Raw genomic sequence first — 23849 nt, forward strand, 5'->3', positions numbered from 1 at the left:
ATTACCTGTTCAGTACAGGTTCAAGGAATTGGTTTGGACCTGTAAAACCCTGATTTCAGGCAAGACTACTTTGTACACTGCCTCTTCCCCACCTCAGCTGTGAGCAACAAATGCACTCAAGCTAATGGTTCTTGTGGTGTATAAGAGAGGAGGATAGTGGCAGGTCATTTTCCAGGAATGGTCCCCAACTTTGGGATTTATTCCCAGTCTGGTCTGCTAGAGCTGGGAATTTTTAACCACCTGAACATGCTGTAAAAGTCAACTTTTTCTCTGGGCTTTTCACTGGGATATCACCATTGCCTGAATGTGGGAATTATCAGCATCGAATTATTAGTTTAAATTATCCAGGTTGGGCAATTCATTTCTATGCCTTTATATTTCACATTTTATTCTTATTTTTGCATATTTAAATATTTACAGAAGTACCTAGAGCTAAAGACAGGCCCTTTCAAAAAGTCACATAAATAAAATGAATCACACTAAAACAAGTTCTTTAGATTAATCTAATGAACTGGATGAGAGGTTTCAGTATATTCCTTCATTGCTCAAAACAAAAGTTCCCAACATCCATGTGGGGCAGGAAATATGAGCTGGTGCTCAGAGCCATGGACTGGGAATTAGAAGACATGGGTTCTGTTCCTGGCTCTGCCACAAATTTGTTGTGTGACCTTAGACAAGCCACTTTGCCTCTCGGTGACTTCAATGGGACTTAAGCATGTGTCTACGTGCTCTGCTGAATATGGATAGTTTCATGAACCAGAGCCTTAATTTCTTCCCACTTACTAAAATGATTATAATTATTGTCATATGTTTGTACAGCTCCTAGCACAATGGGGCCCTGGTCCATGACTGGGTCCCCTAGGCACTTCTGCAACACAAAATATATAACAAACGACTCTCTCCCAACACTGTAGTATCTAACGGTACTATACCTGCTGTTAATTTCCCTGTAGCTTTTCATATTTCAACAGAGGTGTGCTCAAGCATTAGGGCCTCAGTCAAAGTCTGGTGAACCCTTTACCCAACCTGATGACGGGGATGTATTTTTTCCCCTCAATCATTTACCTAGCCTCACTGAAAGTGCTATATGGTTCTTACTAGAATGAAAGAGCAATTTACCCTTTATTCAACACTATAGCAGATCCAGCTAAACAAATCTTCAAAACTGTTCAGCTACCCAGATTAGTTCCAAAATTCCCCCTCACATGCACACACAGAAATTGTGTCTCACTTACTGTGTATGTTTCCTTTGTCCCAGCTCTTGTGACTTTTCTCTGCCACTTCACGCAGGTTTCATTAAATATGGACACATTGCTGAGCAATTCCTCTTCTGCATGCAGAAAAAGAAACACCGAAGGGAAATTTCTGCTGTTATCTTTACAATAAGCTCTAAGTACTATTCATCTCACCCTCTCTAATGTGCTCTGTGATGTGCCTCTTACAAGGGATAAAATAGGGCATGCAAAAATAGAAGGGATGTTTTAATTCCACTCTGTAGACTCCTGAAGTTATGAATATGAGATCAAAGTGAAGGAGCAAGTACAGCTCTAGAGATTATTTTGCTGAGTACCAATCTGGCACAGAATGCCATGAATAATGAAAACAAAAACAAAGCTAGTTAGGTTTTGGTTTTTAGTGTATGACAGTTTCACTTCCACTGGCTGGAAAGTCCTGAAAAAGGACATGAAAGTCTATTCGTATCACAAGAAGAAGACACTACTTCTATCTAGGCATTTACACCATGCTCATCTAAATGGTATCTTGTTTTACGATTCTCCATTCACACTTGATCCTTCTTATATTGGCGGCCATCCCAGTATGAACAGGCTTTGGGAAGCAGTCTAGTTCTGCCTTGAGCACTCCGGCTAGTGCAGTATGTATGCCATTTGCATACTATGCTGGAATGAGCAAGTGTTTCTATATTCAGGGTAATGCACTTCACTAATGTGTGGGTGTACATGTAACAACACTGTCCTCTAGAAGCTGGAAAGCAAGAACAAACGTGTCTGATCTATAACTACTGACACCCACCAGAGAGATGCTCTCTGAGCTCAAGCTGCAGAGTGACTATTTTTGGATCTCACAAGACTGACTGGTTCATAGATCTTTAAATTGGTGTATGAAGCAGCTCTACAATATGAGGACTGCATCAGTTAACACAAATTATATGGCAATAAAAAAGGGAAACTGGATTAGGAAATGGTGCATTCCCAACGAACATTTGCAAAAAGGGAAAAAAGAGGCCTATGAAACTTTAAAGAAAACAACTTTTACGAAATCTTTTACTTTAGGAAGGTTCACAGGATGATGTCTAGACTTGAAACAGTGCTTGCGGTCTGGGTTCATTCATTCTTTCATTCTTGTTTGTTTTTTAAAGCATCCTTTTTATCTTTCTTCCCACAAGGCTATATACTTAGTGATGCATTGTTATTAACAGTCACACTTCCACAGCATTGTAAATTCACAGGATATTTTGCATATCATGTAAAAAGATGTTTTATACCCCAAAGAAAATGCAAATCAAAAAGAACAAATCTTCCACGGCTGTCAATGGGCATTTTGCCAGAATACAGACCGTACGGTATTTATCCCTAATTTAGACAAGACAATTAGATATCCTCTTAATGCCCCTGCACATCTTCCAGTAACTCTGATGGGTTTGAGAAGGAGCAATAAGAGAGGAACTTACTCCCTTAATGTGAATATTTAAGACTGATTGCCTCGTAGATTTGCTCCTCTACGTGTCTTCTTCAAACCTCAAATGTCTCTCATTGGAATAGTCAGAATTCAAACCAAGTAAGCCTGTTATTATACACAGTCACGGCTCTAGAAACTTAACCTACTACTCTTATTATTATAATTTATTTGTATGATTATGGCACCTAGGAGCCCCAGGACCAGGACTCCATTGTGATCGGTGCTGTACAAACACAGAACAAAAGTCAGTCTCTGCCCCCAAAGAGTTTACAACTCAAGTAAAAGACAAGAAACACCTGATGCATACCCGACAGACGGAAGAGTACAAGGAAACGATGAGACAATGTTCAGGAGAACAGCACTTACCAGTTGCTGGGAGCATTATGGGGATTTGTAACACAAGCTTGGTAGATGCCTCAGTGATAGTCAGAGTATAGTTTACACCCAGGTGCAGAGGCAGGCACACCTCTGGGTTCTCTTCCTCTGTGGTGAAGTTAATCATCATTTCATGGGAGGACTTCAACAAGTATCCCTGTTGTTCCTGTATGTGAAACTATCACAGAAATAAACCAAACAAACTTTTAATAAGATCTTCAGAAAAACTCAGACCTTCACACAGCTGTTTAAAAATCAGGTCAAATTACTAACTTTTTTCACAGCAATTTTTTTTTTTTTTTTTTAGGATTATTAAAACTTCCACTAAAATCTTTCAGCCCAAACCTTACTTTTCTTTCCAGCTATTAATAAAAATTACATGTCTCACTCACGAGGTAGGTTTCCTTCACCCCAATTCTTCCAGAACGTCTCCTCCATTTCAAACAGGTATCGTTAAACACTGAAACATTGCCGAATCCTTCCTCTTCTACAGAACAGAAGAAAAGAAAAAGTCATAGGCTCTCAAAAAACATTGCCCTTACACCGAGGTACAATTCCTCCTTATTGCATTTAAAAGCTAAACTGATGTTCTTGTTGTTTATAATTGATTATTTGCAGTAGCAGTTAGAAGCTCCTCTGTGCTGTGCACGGTACTAACACACTATAGGAGGGCGCTCCTGCACTGAAGAGATGAGAATCCAAACACACAAGACAGATGAAGGGCCGGAGGGGAAAGTGAGGCACTAAGCAGCAAAGTAACAAGGTCACACAGCAGGTCAATGGCAGGGCTGGGTCCCAGACCTGTGCTCTCTCCAGTGGGTCACGTTGCCTCTATAGTGTCTAAATGTTCCCCTCAGACCTGTATGGTGGATTTCAACTCGGATACTCTGCTCTGGTTTTATGCACTTATGTCTCACTATTAACAATAGGAGAGCCAAGCACACACAGAGAGAACAATGTTGGACCCAAACTACACCTTGCTATTCTAAGTAATTTTTTTTCCCTTAAATGAATTGTATTTTATCTTGTTTTTTAAAATCTTTTTTAAAATATATGTTTACACCAGAAAATATTTTCCAGTAGTATCATCTTCTGCATTCGTATTTACATTCAATGTACAGTTACCAATACAAAAACACGGCAAGTTTCATTTAGGCAATAAAACACACCACAGACAATGTATTTCTGTACACCTCGGATGATGCCCAACAGTGGAAAACTGAAGTTCTGACCATATACCTCTTGGTCCCTCCCACACAGCTTCCCTCCAGCAACTAACTGGCCTGACCATATCTCATGGTCCTTCCTTTCAAGGCCTACTTGGCCTGACCATACTTTATAGTCCTTCTCTCCAGCAACCATGTCATCTAGATTCATCTAGAGCTTTGAATCCAGTAAATGCATTACTCCCCACATTGGCAATCCCTCACCCACTTGACTACAGCCAGAATGAATCAGCCACATGAGCATATTTACTTTGAGCTGCCTTCCCTTAATGCTAACAGCTAGGTAAATCAAACAGCATGCCACTTACCAACTGTCTTGATTGTTACAGAGACTGGTCTTGAGGGCTCAGGAGACACTACAGTGATGGTCACAGTGTAGTTCATGCCTGCCTGTAGGTCTAGACACAGCTCTGGAGTCTCTTCCTCTGCTGTGAAGTTAAACACTGCTTCATGAAAAAATGCCTCCTGATGCCGTCTTCGCCCTTGTATGTGAAACTTTTGAAGGAAAAGAAAGCCAAAATTTCAGTTCTATAGCACTTGTTGTGTATTTTATGAATGAGAGTATTGCAGTCAGCATGTGTGTTTTCAGTAACGCCATGCAACCACCAGCATATTCTCTCATTTTAGCATCTCTCGCCATCCTATCACCTTACCCTACGCAATGCAAATCTCTACTCCACCAGCAAGTCCCCTACTCTACTCATGGATTCGATTCTGTATTTGCAACTATATTCGTCTTGGCGTATTGATTGCTTTTTTACTATGTTAATCCATTTGTTCCTTATATTCTGCTGCATTAACCATTGTGCAACCCTGTTAACAGATTCTCTGCTATTGTCATTAAGTTGTTGCTCTATTCTCCATCATTTTCACACTGACGTGAACCTGCTGGCCTGTTACCAGACACTGTGTTGACACGCAGGGCAACATTCAGCCAGCAGGACTCTGGAGAAAGGGAGCCAGAGTCCATCTGGGAGCAAGAGCTAGAGGCAACAGCCTGGAGCTGACCGTGGAGAGAAGGCCAAGCAGTTTAGGGACTGGCGGGTTGACAGCTGATCTCAGAAGCAGCCTATCACTGGTAAGGGGGCCACCAGTGGTAGCCGTGGATGGTGGATAACCAGGAGTGGGCTGTGGGGATGGACCTGAGCAAGATTACAGGAGCTGGATAAAAGGACTGAACTCTGGCTGGGGGGGATCTGCAGGCTAGTGCATGATTATCTCTGGCACAGGGGCGACCTGGGGGGAGATTTCCTGAACTAGGCTTGAGGAGCACCAACTTGATGCTCCTGTGCTGCACTGCCCTTAGGGGCTTGACTGGGACCTGTTGTGTGTTACAAATAAAAAATGACAAATGTATCTTAAAGCCAGGAGTAACTGCACTGTTTATTTATGGCAAAAAAAATAAATAATAATAATAAAAAGCACATATAAGGCAAAAAATAAAGTCTGCAAGTGTTTACTGAAACCCACCAAAGGCTAATACCTGAAGCACTTGGCGCACCTATGGCTCTTGCACTGAGTGTGTGGTATACCCAGAACACTACCAAACACCTCAGGGACTGGTGTGTCGCAGCACTCAAAATGACTCCCTATGTTGGGGTCCATTACAGTGTGTTTGTTGCCATATTAATTCATTGGCTTCTGCTTCACAGGAGTCCTCCTGCTGCAAACATTTCAGTAAATTCACCAAATAATTACTGCCAGAACTCCCATCAAATAATTACGGACTTTGAAGGCCACACTTTCAAGGGGCCCTCTAACACTGGAGCCACTCGTTCTCTGCCTGTGGAGTTTCCGCCCATCTGATCTCCTTTCATCACTGCACTCAAAAGGACATTTTTTGGAAGGAGGAAATAGCGCAAACTGGGGACTACGTGGGAGGAAGTCAACAGAATGCAGTGTGGAAAATACCATTTTCAGCCAAACTGCCAATGTACCAAGGGACAGTCCTGTAATGGAGAAATCCCGATCATCCTGTCTTGCTTACCAAATATACTGTCTTCAAGTTGGTTTCTCTAGTGCTCCTTCTCCACTTCACACAGGTTTGATTAAATATAGACACATTCCCAATGGCTGCCTTCACTGTAGGGGGAAGAGGGAAAATGAAAGTCATGCTAGATAAACTGAAAAGATACAGAAATAACAAATAAGCAAAGTTAATATACACTACATTTGGAACCTCACCACATTAATTACCAGTGGTGTGTACTGAGGACATGGGAAACTAGCTCAGAAATACAAGCATTTGGGTAAAGAAAATCTCATCATCACAGGGAAAAAAGGCAGGTTAGAAAAAGATAAGTGAAATCAGTCTATAATAATCTACGTAGAGAACCAAGGTATAAAAAGAACCATTAATGCAATTCACATTAAACATGTATTTAGGGGTAATATGTTCTCCCATCCCTAGTGATGCATAGCCCTGAAACTGAGAGTTTAGGATGGGACCTTTTTCCTCCCTTAAATTCAGATTAGATCTTTGCATGGGGATGCTGTGAAGGCCAAAACTAGAACTGGGTTTAAAAAAAAAAAAAAAGTTCATGGAGACTGGATCACTCAAATTGCCCTGTTCTGTTCATTCTCTCTGAAACATCTGGAATCAGCCACTGTCGGAAGACAGGTCTCAGAGTAGCAGCCGTGTTAGTCTGTATCCGCAAAAAGAAAAGGAGGACTTGTGGCACCTTAGAGACTAACAAATAAATTTGTTAGTCTCTAAGGTGCCACAAGTCCTCCTTTTCTTTTTGTCAAAAGACAGGATACTGAGCTAGACAGACCACTGGTCTGACCCAGTATGGTCATTCTTATGTTATCATTGAGCCACACTTCGCTTAGATCATCCAGCACTGAGTTCCACAGGTTAGTTATTCACCGTGTAGTAAAGTGTTTCCTTTTAATTGTTTGCTGTCATTTCACAAAGAATAATTAATTATTCTATTTAAAAAACTGAAATTCCCTGTATTTTAAAGATGCTGGGATGACAGCCCAGGAAATAGTAGTCCTCTCTTTAAGCCACAGACTGGCCTGAGCATAGGACAGCATGAGCAGCAGTAATGCAAGTTTCCCCACCAGTATACTCTTCCCCCCCAATAACTCTATAACTAAGGGTATGTCTACACTACAAAATTAGGTCAATTTTATAGAAGTCGATTTATAGAATTTGATTTTACACAGTTGATTGCGTATGTCCACACTAAGAGCATTAAGTCAGTGGCGTGCATCCTCACTACTGTGGCTAGCATTGACTTACGGAGCGGTGCACTGTGGGTAGCTATCCCACAGTGCACAGTCCCGCAGTCTCCGCTGGCCATTGGAATTCTGGGTTAAGCTCCCAATGCCTGATGGGGAAAAACCCTTGTCGCGGGTGGTTTTGGGTACATGTCGTCAGTCACCCCTCCCTCCATGAAAACAATGGCAAACAATCATTTCGTGCCTTTTTTCCTGGGTTACCCATGCAGACACCATACCATGGCAAGCATAGAGCCCGCTCAGCTCACCGTCACCGCTGCTGTTGCAGCAGACAGTGCAATAGGACTGGTAGCCGTCCTCATCGGACATGTAGCTTGGCCGGGGTACTGGGAACATCTTCTCTGCCCAGCTCCTAGCAACTTCCAGGGCATGGTGTACGGCTCCACCACTTCTGCTGCAACTCTGCTCTCCTGCGAGCTGGAGGCTTCTGCCTCAGGCTGCTCTCCCAGCCAGCAGCACCGCGCGATCGCACCTACCCCTTGCTCCCATGGCTCATGAAGCCTGGACTGTTCAAGTATAGGCTGAGCAAGTGCAGAATGGTGGTAGAATGTGCATTTGGACATTTAAAAGCACGCTGGCGCTGTTAGTCAGACCTCAGTGCAACCAACATTCCCATTGTTATTGCTGCTTGCTGTGTGCTCCATAATATCTGTGAGAGTAAGGGGGAAAACGTTTATAGCGGGGTGGGAGGTTGAGACAAATCGCCTGGCATCCGATTTTGAGCAGCCAGACACCAGGGCAATTAGAAGAGCACAGCAAGGCCCGCTGCGCATCAGAGAGGCTTTGAAAACCAGTTTCATGACTGGCCAGGCTTCGGTGTGACAGTTGTTTGTATTTCTCCTTGATGCAAACCCGCCCCCTTTGTTGATTTTAATTCCCTGTAAGTCAACCACCCTCCCCCCCCTTCGAAATAAAGTAACTATTGTTTTGAACCCATGCATTCTTTCTTTATTAATTAAAAAAAATGAGATAACTGACAAGGTAGCCCGGGTGGGGTGGGGGAGGAGGGAAGGACAAGGCCACATTGCTTATTGTAGCCACACTAAAAATCAAACTGTTTGAGTGACAGCCTTCTGTTGCTTGGGCCATCCTCTGGAGTGGAGTGGCTGGGTGCCCGGAGCCCTCCCCACCCCACGTTCTTGGGCGTCTGGGTGAGGAGGCTATGGAACATGGGGAGGAGGGTTGGCGGTTATACAGGGGTCTGTGCTCTTGTTGGCTTTCCTACAGCTCCAACAGAACCTTCATCATGTCCATTTGCTCCCCCAACAGACACTTCATCATGTCCGTTTGCTACCCATTAGCCTCAGCATCACGTCCTGCCTCTGCTCTTCGTGCTCACTTAATTATTTCCTGGCCTCTGCCACTGAATGCCTCCATGCATTAAGCTGTGCCCTATCAGTGCGAGAGGACTGCATGAGCTCAGAAGACACGTCATCGCGAGTGCGTTTTTTTCGCCTTCTAATCTGCAATAACCTCAGGGACGGAGATGATAGGGGGAGCGCAGAAATATTCTACGCGCTACGATTCTGGGGGGACTGCATGGTCCACCTGTGCTGCTGAGTTTGCCACGCTGACCAAACAGGAAATTAAATTTGAAAGTTTCCGGGCTTTTCCTGTGTACCTGGCTCTGAACTCTGAACCATCAGAGTTCAAAGTGCTGTCCAGAGCAGTCACAATGGAGCACTCTGGGATAGCTCCCGGAGGCCAATACCGTCGATTTGCATCCACACTACCCCAAATTTGACCCAGCAAGGTCGATTTTAGCGCTACTCCGCTCGTCGGGCAGGAGTACAGAAGTCAATTTTAAGAACCATTTAGGTCGACAGAACGGGGTTGGTTGCGTGGACACAGTCATTTTTAAATCTACCTAACGTGGCTAAATTCGACCTAACCCCGTAGTGTAGACCAGGGCTAAGATGGAACAGCAATTTAGTCTCCATGCCTATTCAAGCTTTGGCCTCTTTGCTAAATTGCAGACAAATTTTTCATTCCATGCATTGCAAGGAGGATATCAATCCAAGCAGCAAATTTTGGTCACTACCAACCTCAGCCAGGCTCAAACCAGTGATTTAGAGCTGAAAGATTCTGCATCCCATTACTACAGATGGTCCAGAATTGGACCCACTTATCCGAACGTCCGTTGCCCAACTCCTAGCCCCAGATTTAGAGGTTCAGATAGACGGGTACTGAGATCCTAAGTCCATACCTGGTTTTTGTTTTGACCAAGTAGTTCCCTGAGCCGTGCAGTCCCCCCAATACATTATTTTATAATTTTGTACATCCCCTTGTTTCTCTCTTATGCAAGAGCTTAAACACAAGTGTCTGAATAGCCTTCATTATACCAATTTGTTATTTTTATATTCCTCTACTAAATCTCCTCATCCATTTCTTCTTTTCAGATTAAATAATCCCTTCTTTTAAAATCTCTCCTTGTATAGAAGTTACTGCTTTTGTCTGCTCTGAAAACACCCAACCCATTAGCCACGGTCATTTCCCTTTATTGAGCGTTTTCTATTTGTGATGTCTTTTTTAGATAAGGTGACTGAAATTCTCTGAAAAACTAACCAAACATTAGGCAGGAAACCTTTTTATGCAGCTGTATTCAAGTATAATTTTATCCAAAAGATCATAACAATCCATAGAAAATCCAAGCCCTATTCTAATTCAGCAATAAATAACCAAATTGTATATGCTTTCAAAAGACAGTATTTTTCATCTCTTTCTCTTGTATACTGCAGGTGCTCTCTTAATGGCCATCTTGTTTCTGTGCAACTATACAAGAACTGAGGTTTAATCAGTGTAAGAAATATACTATCCAGTACCATGCGATACTAAGACATCTACTCTCTTGTCTAATGTATACTATGTATGTACTGTGATTAATAAACATACCAGGCTGTAGCATGTAAGTAAGGACTGAACATGCTTAATATCCACTTCAACTCAAGACTTCCATATGAAATAGGAGAAGTTGAAAGGAATTATTTCCTTTAGTTTAAGAAAAGGAACTTGAACTTGTCCTTAATGTAGAAGGCCACTGGATGACACTGTTGTTCCATAAAATGCAAGTTCAAAAGCAAAGCTGGTACTGTAAACCTCTTAATATCTACTGCATCCAGCCCAACATCCACCTCAAGTGGAAGATTTCGGAAAACAGGAGGTAAAGGGATGGGGACACTGGAGGGAAGTGCTGGAGGAGTCAGCGGTCATGAGAGAATACAGGAAGAGGGAAAAGAGGGGAAGTGTCACAAAGGCTGGTAAAAGCCAGGGAAGGGAGCTGGTGGGAAGAGATAAGAGGGAGAAAAACAAAAGGAAAGAGAAAAATGACCTGAAGATGAAATTGGGAGCTGGAAGAAAAGAAATGGGGTGAGAACAAGAGAAACAAAGAAGGAAATGACTCTAAGGCTAGGATCTTATCTATTCATTTTCCAGCACTTTTTAAATTCTCTGGCAGAAAGCAGAGAGCTCACTTTAAACCAGCGCACAGGGAGGAACTTTCATACCAAATATGGTCAACCCAGGCATAGGTGCTGGAACTAGGAGTGCTGCCACACCCATGGGTGGTGGGTGGAGCTTCCAGCTCCGCCACTTTCACCCATGCCCTCCTCATGGCCGGAGCCACGAGACCCCCTGCCTCCCCTCTCACGGCCAGACCCCAAGCCTCCTGCCCCCACCGCCCAGAGGAGCCCCAGGCTAGACCAGCCGAAGCCCGAGCCGCCCCTGCCCGGAGAAGCCCGGGGCTGGCTGCAGCCGTGCCATGCCTCCCCTCCCTGGACCCAACCCACCCACTGTCCAGGGGAAAAGCATCTGTAGAAGACGTTTTGATATGCCCCAGGCAGGTTCTGGGATGGCTGAGGAGGCGGCATGTGCTACTCAGCCATCCTGGAACTTGCATGGGACATAATAAAGTAAAAACTTCACCGCCAAACCCCACAACTGGACCCAAACCCCGCTGAGCCTCCTCTGGCCTATTATACCTGCCACCCATGGCCGCATCCTCTGGCTTGAAGTGGTTTCCATCATACACAGGGTTTACAGTTTGGTTCAATGGCTCTCAGCACCCCCACTATACGAACTGTTCCAGCACCCCTGAACGCAGTGGAAAGGCTGAGTCTTCAGACAGATAAACGTCCACCCTGGGCACATCAGCATTCTCTCCACTCGCCTACTTTCAACTCAAACACTGCCTGCACCTACAGGGCAAGTATAGTGCCAGTGTAACCACCTCAGCTGCCACGCTCTAAGACAGGGGTTCTCAAACTGTGGGTCGGGACCCCAAAGTGGGTTGCAACCCCACCAGGGCTGGTGTTAGCCCTGGGCCCCAGGAAGTCTGAAGCCCATGCCCAAACCGTACCACCCACGGCTCCGGCCCCACAGCCTGGGGTGGCAGGGCTCAGGGGGGCTCAGTCTCAGTCCCCACTCCTGGAGTTGTGTAGTAATTTTTGTAGTCAGAAGGGGGTCATGGTGCAATGAAGTTTGAGAACCACTGCTCTAAGGGGACCACTTTTATAGCTGAGGGTAGTTCGGTTTCCCTGATCAATGCAATCCTTGAGTTCTCTGCCTGCTAAGACCATCAATGACACTGCCAACTAGTGCCATTTGTAGTGACTGATGGTTTTGTGATGCAGAGAACAGTCTACCAGGAACGTACCTAAGACCACCAGCTCCTTTCATATGTGTCACCAACTAGCCCTCAGATGGTAGCGACTTAGGGCCATGACTGACCTGAGCCAGATCAGAATCTGTGGCTTATCGGTAAAAGATTCTGTAGCCCACTGCAGTCAGAAACACCTGCACAAAACAAACTCCACTTCCATTACATTCCTTTCTAAAAAATAGCTAAAAGAACATCCATACACTCAATTCACGCATAAAGACAGCTTTCCCTCAGCCACTTCCACACATTCACAGGATTTAGGACAGAGAGGAAAAACAAATACTTTCTTCTCCTTTTCTTCTGTTTTGCTTTTTTCATTGCAGCAACATACGCAAATGATACACAACAGATGCTATCTGCTACTACCTTGTAGAACACACGTTCAGGGAAGATAATCAGAATTACAGAAAACAGTGTTTCAGTGATAGCATCTATCCAAGCTTTTCTAGTGCACCTATTACCATAGAACCTAGACACTTTCTTCTCCATAGTTCTCTCCTCTTTTATGGAGTGGGCGGTGTTTATGGACAGTATTTATTTGACAAGGATACAGCCTATATATTCTCCATAACTTTTTACAGTATATTATGAGAAGTGTTTATGAGCATTTTCATGTTTAATTAACTATTGCTTATAAAGTTTCAACAGAACCCTAACTATGAAGTTGCAAGGAGACTTCCACAATTCAGCTTAACTTCTCCCTCCACAAACTAAATGTGCAGATAGCTCACAGACAAATTGCAAAGTTATAGGCAGTCATGTAGGAAGGAACAGAGGGAGAGCTAATGATTTACTACTTCCTTCAGTCTAAAAACGTTACCAGAATACAACATGGGCAAAGTAATTCATAGGTTGGAGCAAAGTGACCAAAAACAGGAGTAGGAGATGCAATTGTGATCATGTTCACAATGGAAAGATATATTAATTATACAAAAAGTAATGGCGTCAGAATGGACTGGATTAGGTGGGCTGGAACTGCATGGCCTACCATGCCTGGCCTCCCCCCACCTGAAAGAGATTTCTGACATTAAGAATTGATATCTGCAGTCAGAAATTCTGTAATTATTAACTTGGTTTCAAATATAAAAAGCTAAAGTAGCCTGCTGAACAAAAAGATAAGACTGTTTTGTTTTTTGTTATAGCTGGATCCTATCTCTTTGATCTAAGAAACAATGGCTCCCATAAATGCAGATTCCACCTGTGATTTTTCCAGGCCACTAAAGGAGTTATCAGATTATCAACTGTCTGGATTTAATGTTTCACATTAGCCCTTTATGAGAACTTGGACCAATGAGATCCTTTTAATCTCTCACTATTATTATTCTAAGTGTTTGACAGGGGTCGGACTCCCAGAAAGCTGGGCGTGTCGAATCAGTGCCCTCAGGTCTGAGCGACACCTTTTCTAATTAGATTCCGTACTGATGAGGATGAATTATTTATACACAGCTGGGACTAAAAATTAGGTGTGCAGCAAGAGGCTCACAGAAGCATCTGAATAGGAATATGGAAAACTAACCCCTTCGTTGTGGGTTAGAAACCGCTGACAACAGCCTTGCGAAATTGTCATGAAAATAGACCACGTTTACACACCAGCCCTTTGCTATAATGATAGAGGCAAACATACAACTAGTGATATTTTACTCAGTCTTTAAAAGGTAACTCACCCTGTGACCAGGAATAGACATAGCAGATGTTTAAGGATTCTAGCAGTCAGGCAAACCCGCAGGTGAGAATGGGGAGAGTAGCTGGGCTGTTAGGGTGCAGCGGGGAGGCCGGGGGAGAGAACACCTACCTGCAGTTTAAGAGGGTGTAGGCTTACAGCTAGGACCAAAGACTTTGCCTGGCTACCAGGGAGCATGTGAGGCCATCAAAAGTGGGTACACAGGAGGAAACTGTCAGGGAAGGAAAGCCTGGTTCAGGGATCAAAGAGGATTCTGATGGCGTCCTATTGCGGGAAGTGACACAGTTAGTGAAGCTGTCTCTGTTGGAAGGGAAAATCCAAGGTAAAATGCTGATTATGTTTGACAGATTCCAAAATGGATGACTCACAGGTGATACACAGGAATGGCCACACCAACAGGACAATGCGCTTTTGTCAAATCATAGCAGCCCCTTGTTCTGGCAGGGACAAAGGTTTTTATTTAAGAAACAACCCATACAAATGAAATGCTTTGTCTCTCTGTTTGAATTCTCACTATTGATAACGCCGGTTAAAGTTTTCCCATTAAAAAAGAGGGTTTAGTAAAAATGTTCACAGGGAAATGTCATTTTTGTCAACATGTTTCAACTTCACATTGTGAAATTTCATAACAAAACAAAAATTTCTGTTCACTTTGAAATTTTTGTTTTAGTTTTCAAAAACTAAAACATTTTTGAAATTTCAAACATTTGTTTTTTCCCTTTCTCCCCCTTTTTTGCCACTGAATAGACTAGAAGGAATTATGTCTAGGATTGATTTTTATATGAACCTTTTCCTTTTATATCCTTTTCCCTTTTCTTACTTTGTAACTTTTCTAAACTTCCTCAAATCTGATCATGCTTTCTGCCCTCTACGTGAATACGAGTGTTTTTTCCCCGTGGCAATGTGTCCGTTCCCTTCCGGCACAGTGTTTTATCCTACGTACAATACAGATAGCATGAAGTATCTTTCCCTGAAAGGATCCATCAGACAACTACCCTCTCTCCTGCAAATCCTTCAAACATATTTTTGTTTCAATGCCTACAAGAAATGGCATTATTATGTGGCATTTGGTTGCAGCTCATATTTATTTATGTAATAAAAACACTTTAAAAAAGAAAAAATGTATTTGTTCATAATAATCCCTATATTCTGAGAAATATGCCCTTCTACTCCTCCCTTTGTATGTTGGCTTAGATTGCAAGTTCTCTGTGGCAAGGCCCAATTTCATCTCTGTGTTTGTGCAGTGCCTTGCACAACAGTCCTGAGGCAGGAGTGATATAGGTGATATATATATAGGGGTGATATACCAATATATATTTATCTCTCGTGTATCTGTTTAACTCCCATTCCTGTAATATCTGAGCTCCTCATAAGCTTTAGTGTATTCATCATCACTGCTTCCCTGTAAGGTAAGGAAGTGCTATGATCCCATTTTACAGATTGGAAACTGAGGCACAGAGAGGCTAAGTAATATGTCCAAGATCACAAAGGGAGTCTCTGGCCAAGCAAGGAATTGACCTCAGGTCTCTAAAGTTCCAGGCTAACACCCTAACCATTGGGCCATCCTTTATTTCAACATTCCAGACACAAAGGGCCTGTGCCCCGCTTACGGTCCTACGAGACTATGCCACTATTTTGAAAAGTTTTGTCACAAAGTTGCAGTGAAACAATCTGAGGTGCGCCTTAAAAGAGACCGTTAAAAGGACAGTCAGCTCAAAACTCACATCACTATTCTTACCATCAACATCCTAGAGCTCTAAAAATCACAAGAGCAAAGAACAAACTGTATTTCCTCTAGTTTTTCAGTTCACTGTCTGCACTCCGCAGCGCTTTGCATATGGCGATTTTCTCCTCTGTGTTACTAGTCAGATTTACTTCCTAGTAGCAGGACCTCAGCTTTTTTATGCACTGCTCTGGGAGCCCACACGCACACTTTCCCCTGTACAGGAACAATGAATGTAACAGTGCAGCCAGTGATTCATAGATTTTCATAGATTCTGTCTCAGAGGTTGCTTGCTTTACTGCCAACCAATTACTTCTCATTTTATATACAACTGTTTAATTTATGAATTTCTAAGTAATATAATATTAATCGTTGTAAAATGAAACGTCTAGCGTTTTGAGATCTACTGATGAAAAGCACCTATGTAAGGGCTATCAATCATCATTATTATTAAAATTCTGATAAGATCTTATTTTTAGTGGACACTTCACTTAGATTTTGTTTTCTCTGGATAAAGACAAGTAAATTGATTAAGATGGGAGGAATCCATAATTTTTGGATTTATCCAAATATCAAATAGTAATGATCAGTACCAATCTAAGTCCCCCCTAAGCTGCACCGCCGCAAAGCACACTATCAAGGGCCACACAGGCAGGGAGAGGCATCCCTCCCCTGGCCCAGCCCAGCCCAAACTGCCACAGCTGGGCAGAGGCACCCCTCCCTCGACCCGGCACAGCCCAGCCCTGCCACAGCTGTGGAGAGGTGGCCCTCCCCCAAGCTGCTGCGGCGAGAGAGAGCTGGAGGGAATCCACTCTCCCCACAGCAATGCTGGGGCAGCCTGCACCCCAAACCCCTCATCAGTACGTTCAGATGCACACGCACTTCAGTGCTTGTGTGCAGACCTGTTTTTTTATTGTGTGTATCTTCTAGACTAATACACAGCCTTACTTCAAAGGCAGCTTTGCATATACACAGACTAATGTATTACTGTCATACATGTATCTCATGTAACGTATTGTATTTTCCTAATAAAACAAGTTATATTTTTATATATTTGAATGATACCAAAATAGAGTGAAAATCAGAAAAAATAATATTTTTTGTAAAACCCGGGAATTTTTTGGTAAAAACGGTTTAAACTGAAAACAAAGGGGCTTATACATTTCATAGTGTCAATAACACTACTTGACATGCATTATTATACTGTACCATTTTCTTGTATGGTTCAAAGTAATGCATTTGAGATATGCAAGTATGGATCAATACACTTTCTGTCCTACCTTATAGCAGCTAGAGTGCAACAAAAGAATCTGTGGAACCCTCTCAACAAGAGGGAAACAGATTGGTGAGGGTGTTATTTCACTCTTTTCCACCTTATTAAAAATAAACCTTTGTAAGTCTTTCCAAACTACTGTGTGTCATATTCTGGGCCCACAAACAATAATTTAGATCTGATGAAGGGCAGAAGAGAGATTTTCACAGAATAAAGCTCAGGTTTGATACTTTCTTCTCCTTATTCTGCTACTAAATAAAAATAAAGTTTTGGTTCTTAGAGTAGCTCACACTCTACCTGTGCATGTTAAAGTGCTTTTTACCCAAACACCTTCTTCTGTGCAAACTGAAATATTGTTTCCACCAGCATATTCAAATCCCTTCTGACATGAATATTGCACCGCACTCCCAGGACTCGAACTGGGATTCGACATTAGCTCAGCATGTTGTATTGGTGGAGGAATGCCACAGTCTACTTCTGCAATGAAAAACAACAGGAAGTTAACATATTCATATTCCTTGGGAAAGAACCCATTTTCAAATAAGTCACTCTACACTAACTTGTGACAAATTTACATTTAATTAAGGGTGATGCTCTTTTCAAAAAGGAGACATAAGGTCCAAGCGCAACTGTATGCCTACATTTGCATATGTGGCGTGACATAATGCACATGCAAATGGCTGATTTGTCATCTGCTCTCTGTCAGTGGATTTGTGCATGTAGATAGAAGGACCAGAATGGGATGACTACACCCAGTGAAAAAGGAGACGGGCCAAAGGATCACACCTTTAGAGTCAACGTAAAGCCAGCTATCGGCAGAAGCTTATCGCTCTGGCCTAATTCTGAGAGATGCTCAGCACCAATGGCTCCCAATAATGTCAATTATAATTATTTTAACAGAGTTTTTGTATTTAATTACCTCTCTCATTCAATTTAAAAAAATTTGGTAACAGGGATTTCAACAGACTGACAATGCAAGTAAAGGAAGTGTCACTGCAATTGCAACAAGAAAAATGGGGGAAAGTGGTTATTTATCAAAGAGCATAGTCTCAAAGGGTATTTCTTAACCTCCCTCTCAGTTCTAATTAGGTTATTCATTCCATGAAGTCCACTTCCCCTTAAGGCAGTTGAAAATGGAAAGAAATAATAGAAATTTTGTAGCTGTGCATGGATTTTTCCTCATTTTAATGGGAATTATTAATTACATGGAACCTTAAGATCATATTCATCTGAAAGGCATCATTACTGAAACAGACATTTCATTTCCTCTGAAAGTCATCAGTAACCTCAAATGAGTGTTAAAATGCGTTTGTGAAATATCTTTAAGCTTTGCATTGTTTCTTTTTTTCTAGCTCAGCCAATGCTATCAGAGCTGTTTCTTTAAAAATTCCCCATTATTCTAATTATCCTTGTGCATTCCAGAGAAAGGCTTTTTTATTTTAAACTCTCTGGAACAACTACTAGGGTTAAATTCTCCCCTTTTGCCTCCCATTGAAAACTCCCACTGGCCAGCTTGCCTGAGGGTGGACTACAGATTCAGGTCCCTTCGCTGTGGATGATCACAGGTAAGATCTTGATCCTGCAAAGATGTATACACCTCATTAACTTTACACACCGTGAGTAGTTGTATTGACGTCAGTGCAACTACCCAAAGCGTGTGAAATTAAGCAAGTATGTACCTCTCTGCAGGATGGAGGCCTGTGAAGCTGTAGCAGTTCCAGGCACATTTCCAGTCTTTAGGGAAACCATGCTGACATTATAAGGTAGAAGAACATCATCATCTGCGACAGACAGTAAATAATGGTGCACAATCTTAGAGATGCTTTGTGACACCTCTTTCCCAATGGCACAAAAGAGTGCGATGTTCAATACAAAAGCTGAAGTCTAAAACATCTGTTAATCTTGCATTATATTACTACAAAGGTAGTCTCTCAATCTAGATGATGATGCTGATTATAAGCATCTCTTTTTGAGGCAATTCTTTGATAGAGAAAATCCCTCCAGGCTGGCACAAAGGGTCTAGAAGTCTGTTGTGGCTTTTAGTTACAAGTGTACAACACAGGTTGTGATTCTACTGCCCTTATTCTTCTGGGAGTAAAGGTGGCAGGATCAGGCCCATTCAAAAGGTTTCTTTCTGATCTTCTATATGCTAAAAAAAATTCCTTGGCTTTTAAAATTAAATTTTGCAGGTCATAAATTCATTGGGCAGACTCGGTAGTTTTGCCAATTTCTTTTTAAAATGAAAAATGAAACTAACACGAAGGTAAAAGAAGAATGTGGCCAAGACACCTTGCTGCAAGTTAGCCTGGTGCTTTACATTTTTTAGAACTGCCGTGTGTGCATCATGTAAGCCTGACATCCCAACCTGTGGTGGATTAACACCTACAAAGTAAACTAAAACAGGCTTTTTTTTGGCCTTCTACCTATCCTAGTTTCAGGACACAAGTTTTACTCCTGAGGGCATTCTGCACAAAAAAAAAAATTAAAATTCTGTGCACAATATTTTTAAATTCTGCAAAATGCTGCGAATTTTATTGGTCAAATAAATGTGGAGGCTCCAGCATGGCATTGGGGAGCACAGGCCACTGGCTACACAGAGGAGGGAGATCACTATGCAGCTCCCGTCCCCCCGCACCACAAGGCACGGATTCAGTGGTGAGGCTGAACCCAACCCTGACACAGTACAAGGACCGCGCCTGCCCCCAAAACACCCCAGAGCCATGCCACTCCATACTAGATGCACCAGGTATGGGCAGGCAGGCTCAGCAAGGCAGGATCCAAGTGTAGAGGGGATCCAGGTGTGGGTTACTTCTCTGTCGGCTGCCCTGGGCACTTGAAATATACTGCTGGGGGGAGAGTCACATGACCGCTCTTGTGGCTTCCCTTTGCTTCCCCGTCAGAAAGTCATTTTTCTGTAGTGAAGCAAAGAAATCTGCGGGGTACATAAATTCTGCGCAGGCACAGTGGTGCAGAATTCCCCCAGGAGTAAAGTTTGAAGCTGAATTTAAAACACATCTACAAATAAAAGGCAGAGGTTTTCATTACACTCCTACCTTTACATATTATAGCTGGAATTTCCCAGGATCCATTATAAATACAACGTGACGTATTCCTCCCATTTATGCTGCGGAATCCCTTCTTACATTGGTAGTGCACTGAACTCCCCAGCTTGGAAATGTTGTTCCAAATCATGTCTGTGTTGGGGATTGAAGGAGGTCTGCCACAGTCCGTTACTGAAAAAGATCAAAAACAATTTTCATGAAAAAATGTTTGCTAGTCAGTGTTAAGAAATTAGTTAATGTAGTCACTGAAAGTGAACCCTTAGGAGAATGTGAAATATAAAATCCATTAGGAAAGACAAAACCATACTGTAAAAATGACATTATGGGATTCTTCTCAATGACTCCTTTTAATCAAAAAACATCTTTTTACTTCTAAACCAAGCAACTGCTAGCCTTGCACATTCAACATTGGATCTGAAAGTCAACCTGGGTTCTTTCCTTCTAGTTCATAACCACAAACAGTACAGATTCTGCACGTCGCCTTCTGCCTTTGCAACAGGACCCTGCCATTGAAACCGCATGAACAAGTCTGTTGATATGTGAGCCAAAAAAGAATCCAGTTCCTTGTCCCACAGCTGTTTAGGTTCTGAAGTCATACTCAGATCAAAAAGTAGTAAAACAAAATCTTATTTTAGCTGTAATGTCAGCAGATACGGACTTGAGGATATTCAGGAGAAAGATCTATTTCGGAATAAAATTCAATTATTAGTAGGGTTGGAAGGATTAGATTTGTACTGGTATATGTCAGTAAACGTCAATTTCACTGTACACCCACAAACCAAAGAAAAATATTTCCATCAATAATAATTGACATTCAAAGATAGAAAAAGTAAGAAAAATGCCACTTGAGAACTTAGTAGAGTCAAAATCCAGGGATTCAGACTTTTGAATTAGGTTTACAAACAGACTAGAGCAGTGACTCTCAACCTCTCCAGATTACTGTACCCCTTTCAGGAGCCTAATCTGTCTTGTGTACCCCAAGTTTCACCTCACTTAAAAACTACTTGCTTACAAAATCAGATATAGAAATACAAAAAAGTGTTCACAGCACACTATTACTGAAAAATTGCTTACTTTCTCATTTTTATCATGTGAATTACAAAATAAATCAACTGGAATGTAAATATTGCACTTATTAGATCAGTACAAAGAAGTCACTGTCTGTATGAAATTTTAGTTTATACTGACTTTGCTAGTGCTTTTTATGTAGCCTGTTGTAAAACTAGGCAAATATCTAGATGAGTTGATGTACCCCTGGAAGACCTCTGCATACCCCCAGGGATACATGTACCACTAATTGAGAACCATTGGACTAGAGAATGAATAGTAAAAACAGGTATGATTTGTTGATTTGAGGATATTTACTTTGTATACTTTGACATGTGATATTAATAATTTGTGTTTTAACAGTGTACAAATCTTTAACTTTTTGAATCTCAACATCTGTCATTAAATAATTGTCTGGCCCTCCCATAACTTCCCAGAGTCATGAACATTTAAATCAATAAAAATCTAAAAAAAACCCAAAAACACTTAAAAAAAAAAAATCAACGTTGACATTATTGTCAAGATTAACTGAATTCTGCCAAGCCTAATTATTAGTCACTTTTCAGAATAAAATCATACTTTAAGAAACTCTTGTTTGAATTTGAGATGAAGGGTCTTTAAATCTGATGGAAAAGAACATAAACCTGCACTGAAACATATTTACCTTCACATGCACCAGTGATATTTTCCCATTTCTGAATTATTGTGCATTGTGAAAAATTCTTCTCTCCACTAAAATGAAACCCTTCATTACATTTATAGTACACCATGCTTCCTAGAGTTGTGGAGTTGTCCCAGATCATTTCTGCGTGTGGAATCCACAAAGGTCTGCCACAGTCTATTTCTGAGGGAAAAAAATAGAGAAGTAAAATTGACAATGGAAACAAGCCAAGACTAGTCACAGGGTTTAAAGAAGAGATACTTATTGTTATCATTATTATTAGGGCTATTGATTAATCGCAGTTAACTCACACGATCAACTCAAAAAAATTAATCACAGTTAATCACACTGTTAAACAATAGAATATCAGCTGAAACTTATTAAATATTTTTGGATGTTTTTCTACATTTTCAAATATATTGATTTCTTTTATAACACAGAATACAAAGTGTACAGTGCTGACTTTATATTATTTTTTTTTTACAAATATTTGCACTGTAAAAATTATAAACAAAAGAAATACCTTATACAAGTACTGTAGTGCAATCTCTTTATCTATTTAGATTTTTTTTTTATTACATAACTGCACTCAAAAACAAACCAATGTAAAACTTTAGAGCCTACAAGTCCATTCAGTCCCACTTCTTGTTCAGCCAATCGCTAAGACAAACAAGTTTGTTTACATTTATGAGAGATAATGCTGCCTGCTTCTTATTTACAACATCACCTGAAAGTGAGAAGAGACATTCATTCGCATGGCACTTTTGAAGCCAGCGTTGCAAGATATTTACGTACCAGATATGCTAAACATACATATGCCGTTTCATGCTTTGGCCACCATTCCAGAGGACATGCTTCCATGCTGATGATGCTCATTAAAAAAAGAACGTGTTAATTAAATTTGTGACTGAACTCCTTGGGAGAGAATTGTATGTCCCCTGCTCTGTTTTACCTGCATTTCATGTTATAGCAGTCGCAGATGATGACCCAGCACATGTTCGTTTTAAGAACATTTTCACAGCAGATTTGACAAAATGCAAAGAAGGTACCGATGTGAGATTACTAAAAATAGCTACAGCATTCAACCCAAGGTTTAAGAATCTGCAGTGTCGTCCAAAATCCGAGAGGGATGAGGCGTGGAGCGTGCTTTCAGAAGTCTTAAAAGAGCAACACTCAGATGCAAAAACTACAGAACCCAAACCACCAAAAAAGAAAATCAACCTTCTGCTCAGCGGTTTGAGCATTGGCCTGCTAAACCCAGGGTTGTGAATTCAATCCTTGAGGGGGCCATTTAGGAATCTAGGGCAAAAATTGGGGATTGGTCCTGCTTTGAGCAGGGGTTGGACTAGATGACCTTCTGAGGTCCCTTCCAACTCTGATATTCTATATTCTATGATTCTGTTGGTGACATCTGACTCAGATAATGAAAATGAACATGCGTCGGTCCACACTGCTTTGGATCGTTATTGCGCAGAACCAGTCATTGACATGAATGCATGTCCTTTGGAATGGTGGCTGAAGCATGAAGGGACATATGAATCTTTAGCGCATCTGGCACATAAATATCTTCCGACGGCGGCTACAACAATGCCATGTGAACGTCTGTTCTCGCTTTCAGGTGACATTGTAAACAAGAAGCGGGCAGCATTATCTCCTGCAAATTGTAACCAAAATTGTTTGTCTGAGTGACTGGCTGAACAAGAAGTAGGAATGAGTGGACTTGTAGGCTCTAGAGTTTTCCATTGTTTTATTTTTGCATGAAGTTATTTTTTGTACATAATTCTACATTTATATGTTCATCTTTCATGATAAAGAGATTATACTACAGTATTTGTATGAGGTGAACTAAAAATACTATTTCTTTTGTTTTTTTACAGTGCAAATATTTGTAATAAAAATAAATATAAAATGGACACTGTACACTTTGTATACTGTGTTGCAATTGAAATCAATATATTTGAAAATGTAGAAAACATCCAAAACATTTAAATAAATGGTATTCTATTTTTGTTTAACAGCGCAATTAACAGCAATTAATATTTTTAATCACTTGACAGCCCTAATTATCATTATTTCTTTGTATTACCACAGTGCTTAAGAGCCCCAGGACCAGGACCTCTCTGTGCTTGGTGCTGTACAGATACAGACAAACAACAGCATCAACATTTGGGATGCAGGAATGTAGTTTGTACAGTTCCCAG

At 41.5% G+C, this 23849-nt stretch overlaps 1 protein-coding gene across 2 annotated transcripts in view; it reads right to left on the reverse strand.

The window, feature by feature from the left end:
- SUSD1 (sushi domain containing 1) overlaps positions 1-23849 on the reverse strand; it is a 79060-nt gene that overhangs the window by 47076 nt on the left and 8135 nt on the right. For both annotated transcript variants that reach the window (XM_074953517.1, XM_074953516.1), the window contains 8 exons: positions 21652-21831; positions 19932-20111; positions 17176-17355; positions 6286-6380; positions 4607-4793; positions 3465-3559; positions 3064-3250; positions 1236-1330 (listed from right to left, as the gene is read on the reverse strand). In XM_074953517.1, the coding sequence (XP_074809618.1) occupies positions 1236-1330; positions 3064-3250; positions 3465-3559; positions 4607-4793; positions 6286-6380; positions 17176-17355; positions 19932-20111; positions 21652-21831 (1199 nt within the window). The remainder of the gene's footprint in view (positions 1-1235; positions 1331-3063; positions 3251-3464; positions 3560-4606; positions 4794-6285; positions 6381-17175; positions 17356-19931; positions 20112-21651; positions 21832-23849) is intronic.

The sequence above is a fragment of the Natator depressus genome, chromosome 5 (assembly GCF_965152275.1).
Source record: "Natator depressus isolate rNatDep1 chromosome 5, rNatDep2.hap1, whole genome shotgun sequence".
In the NCBI taxonomy this organism is placed as follows: domain Eukaryota; kingdom Metazoa; phylum Chordata; order Testudines; family Cheloniidae; genus Natator; species Natator depressus.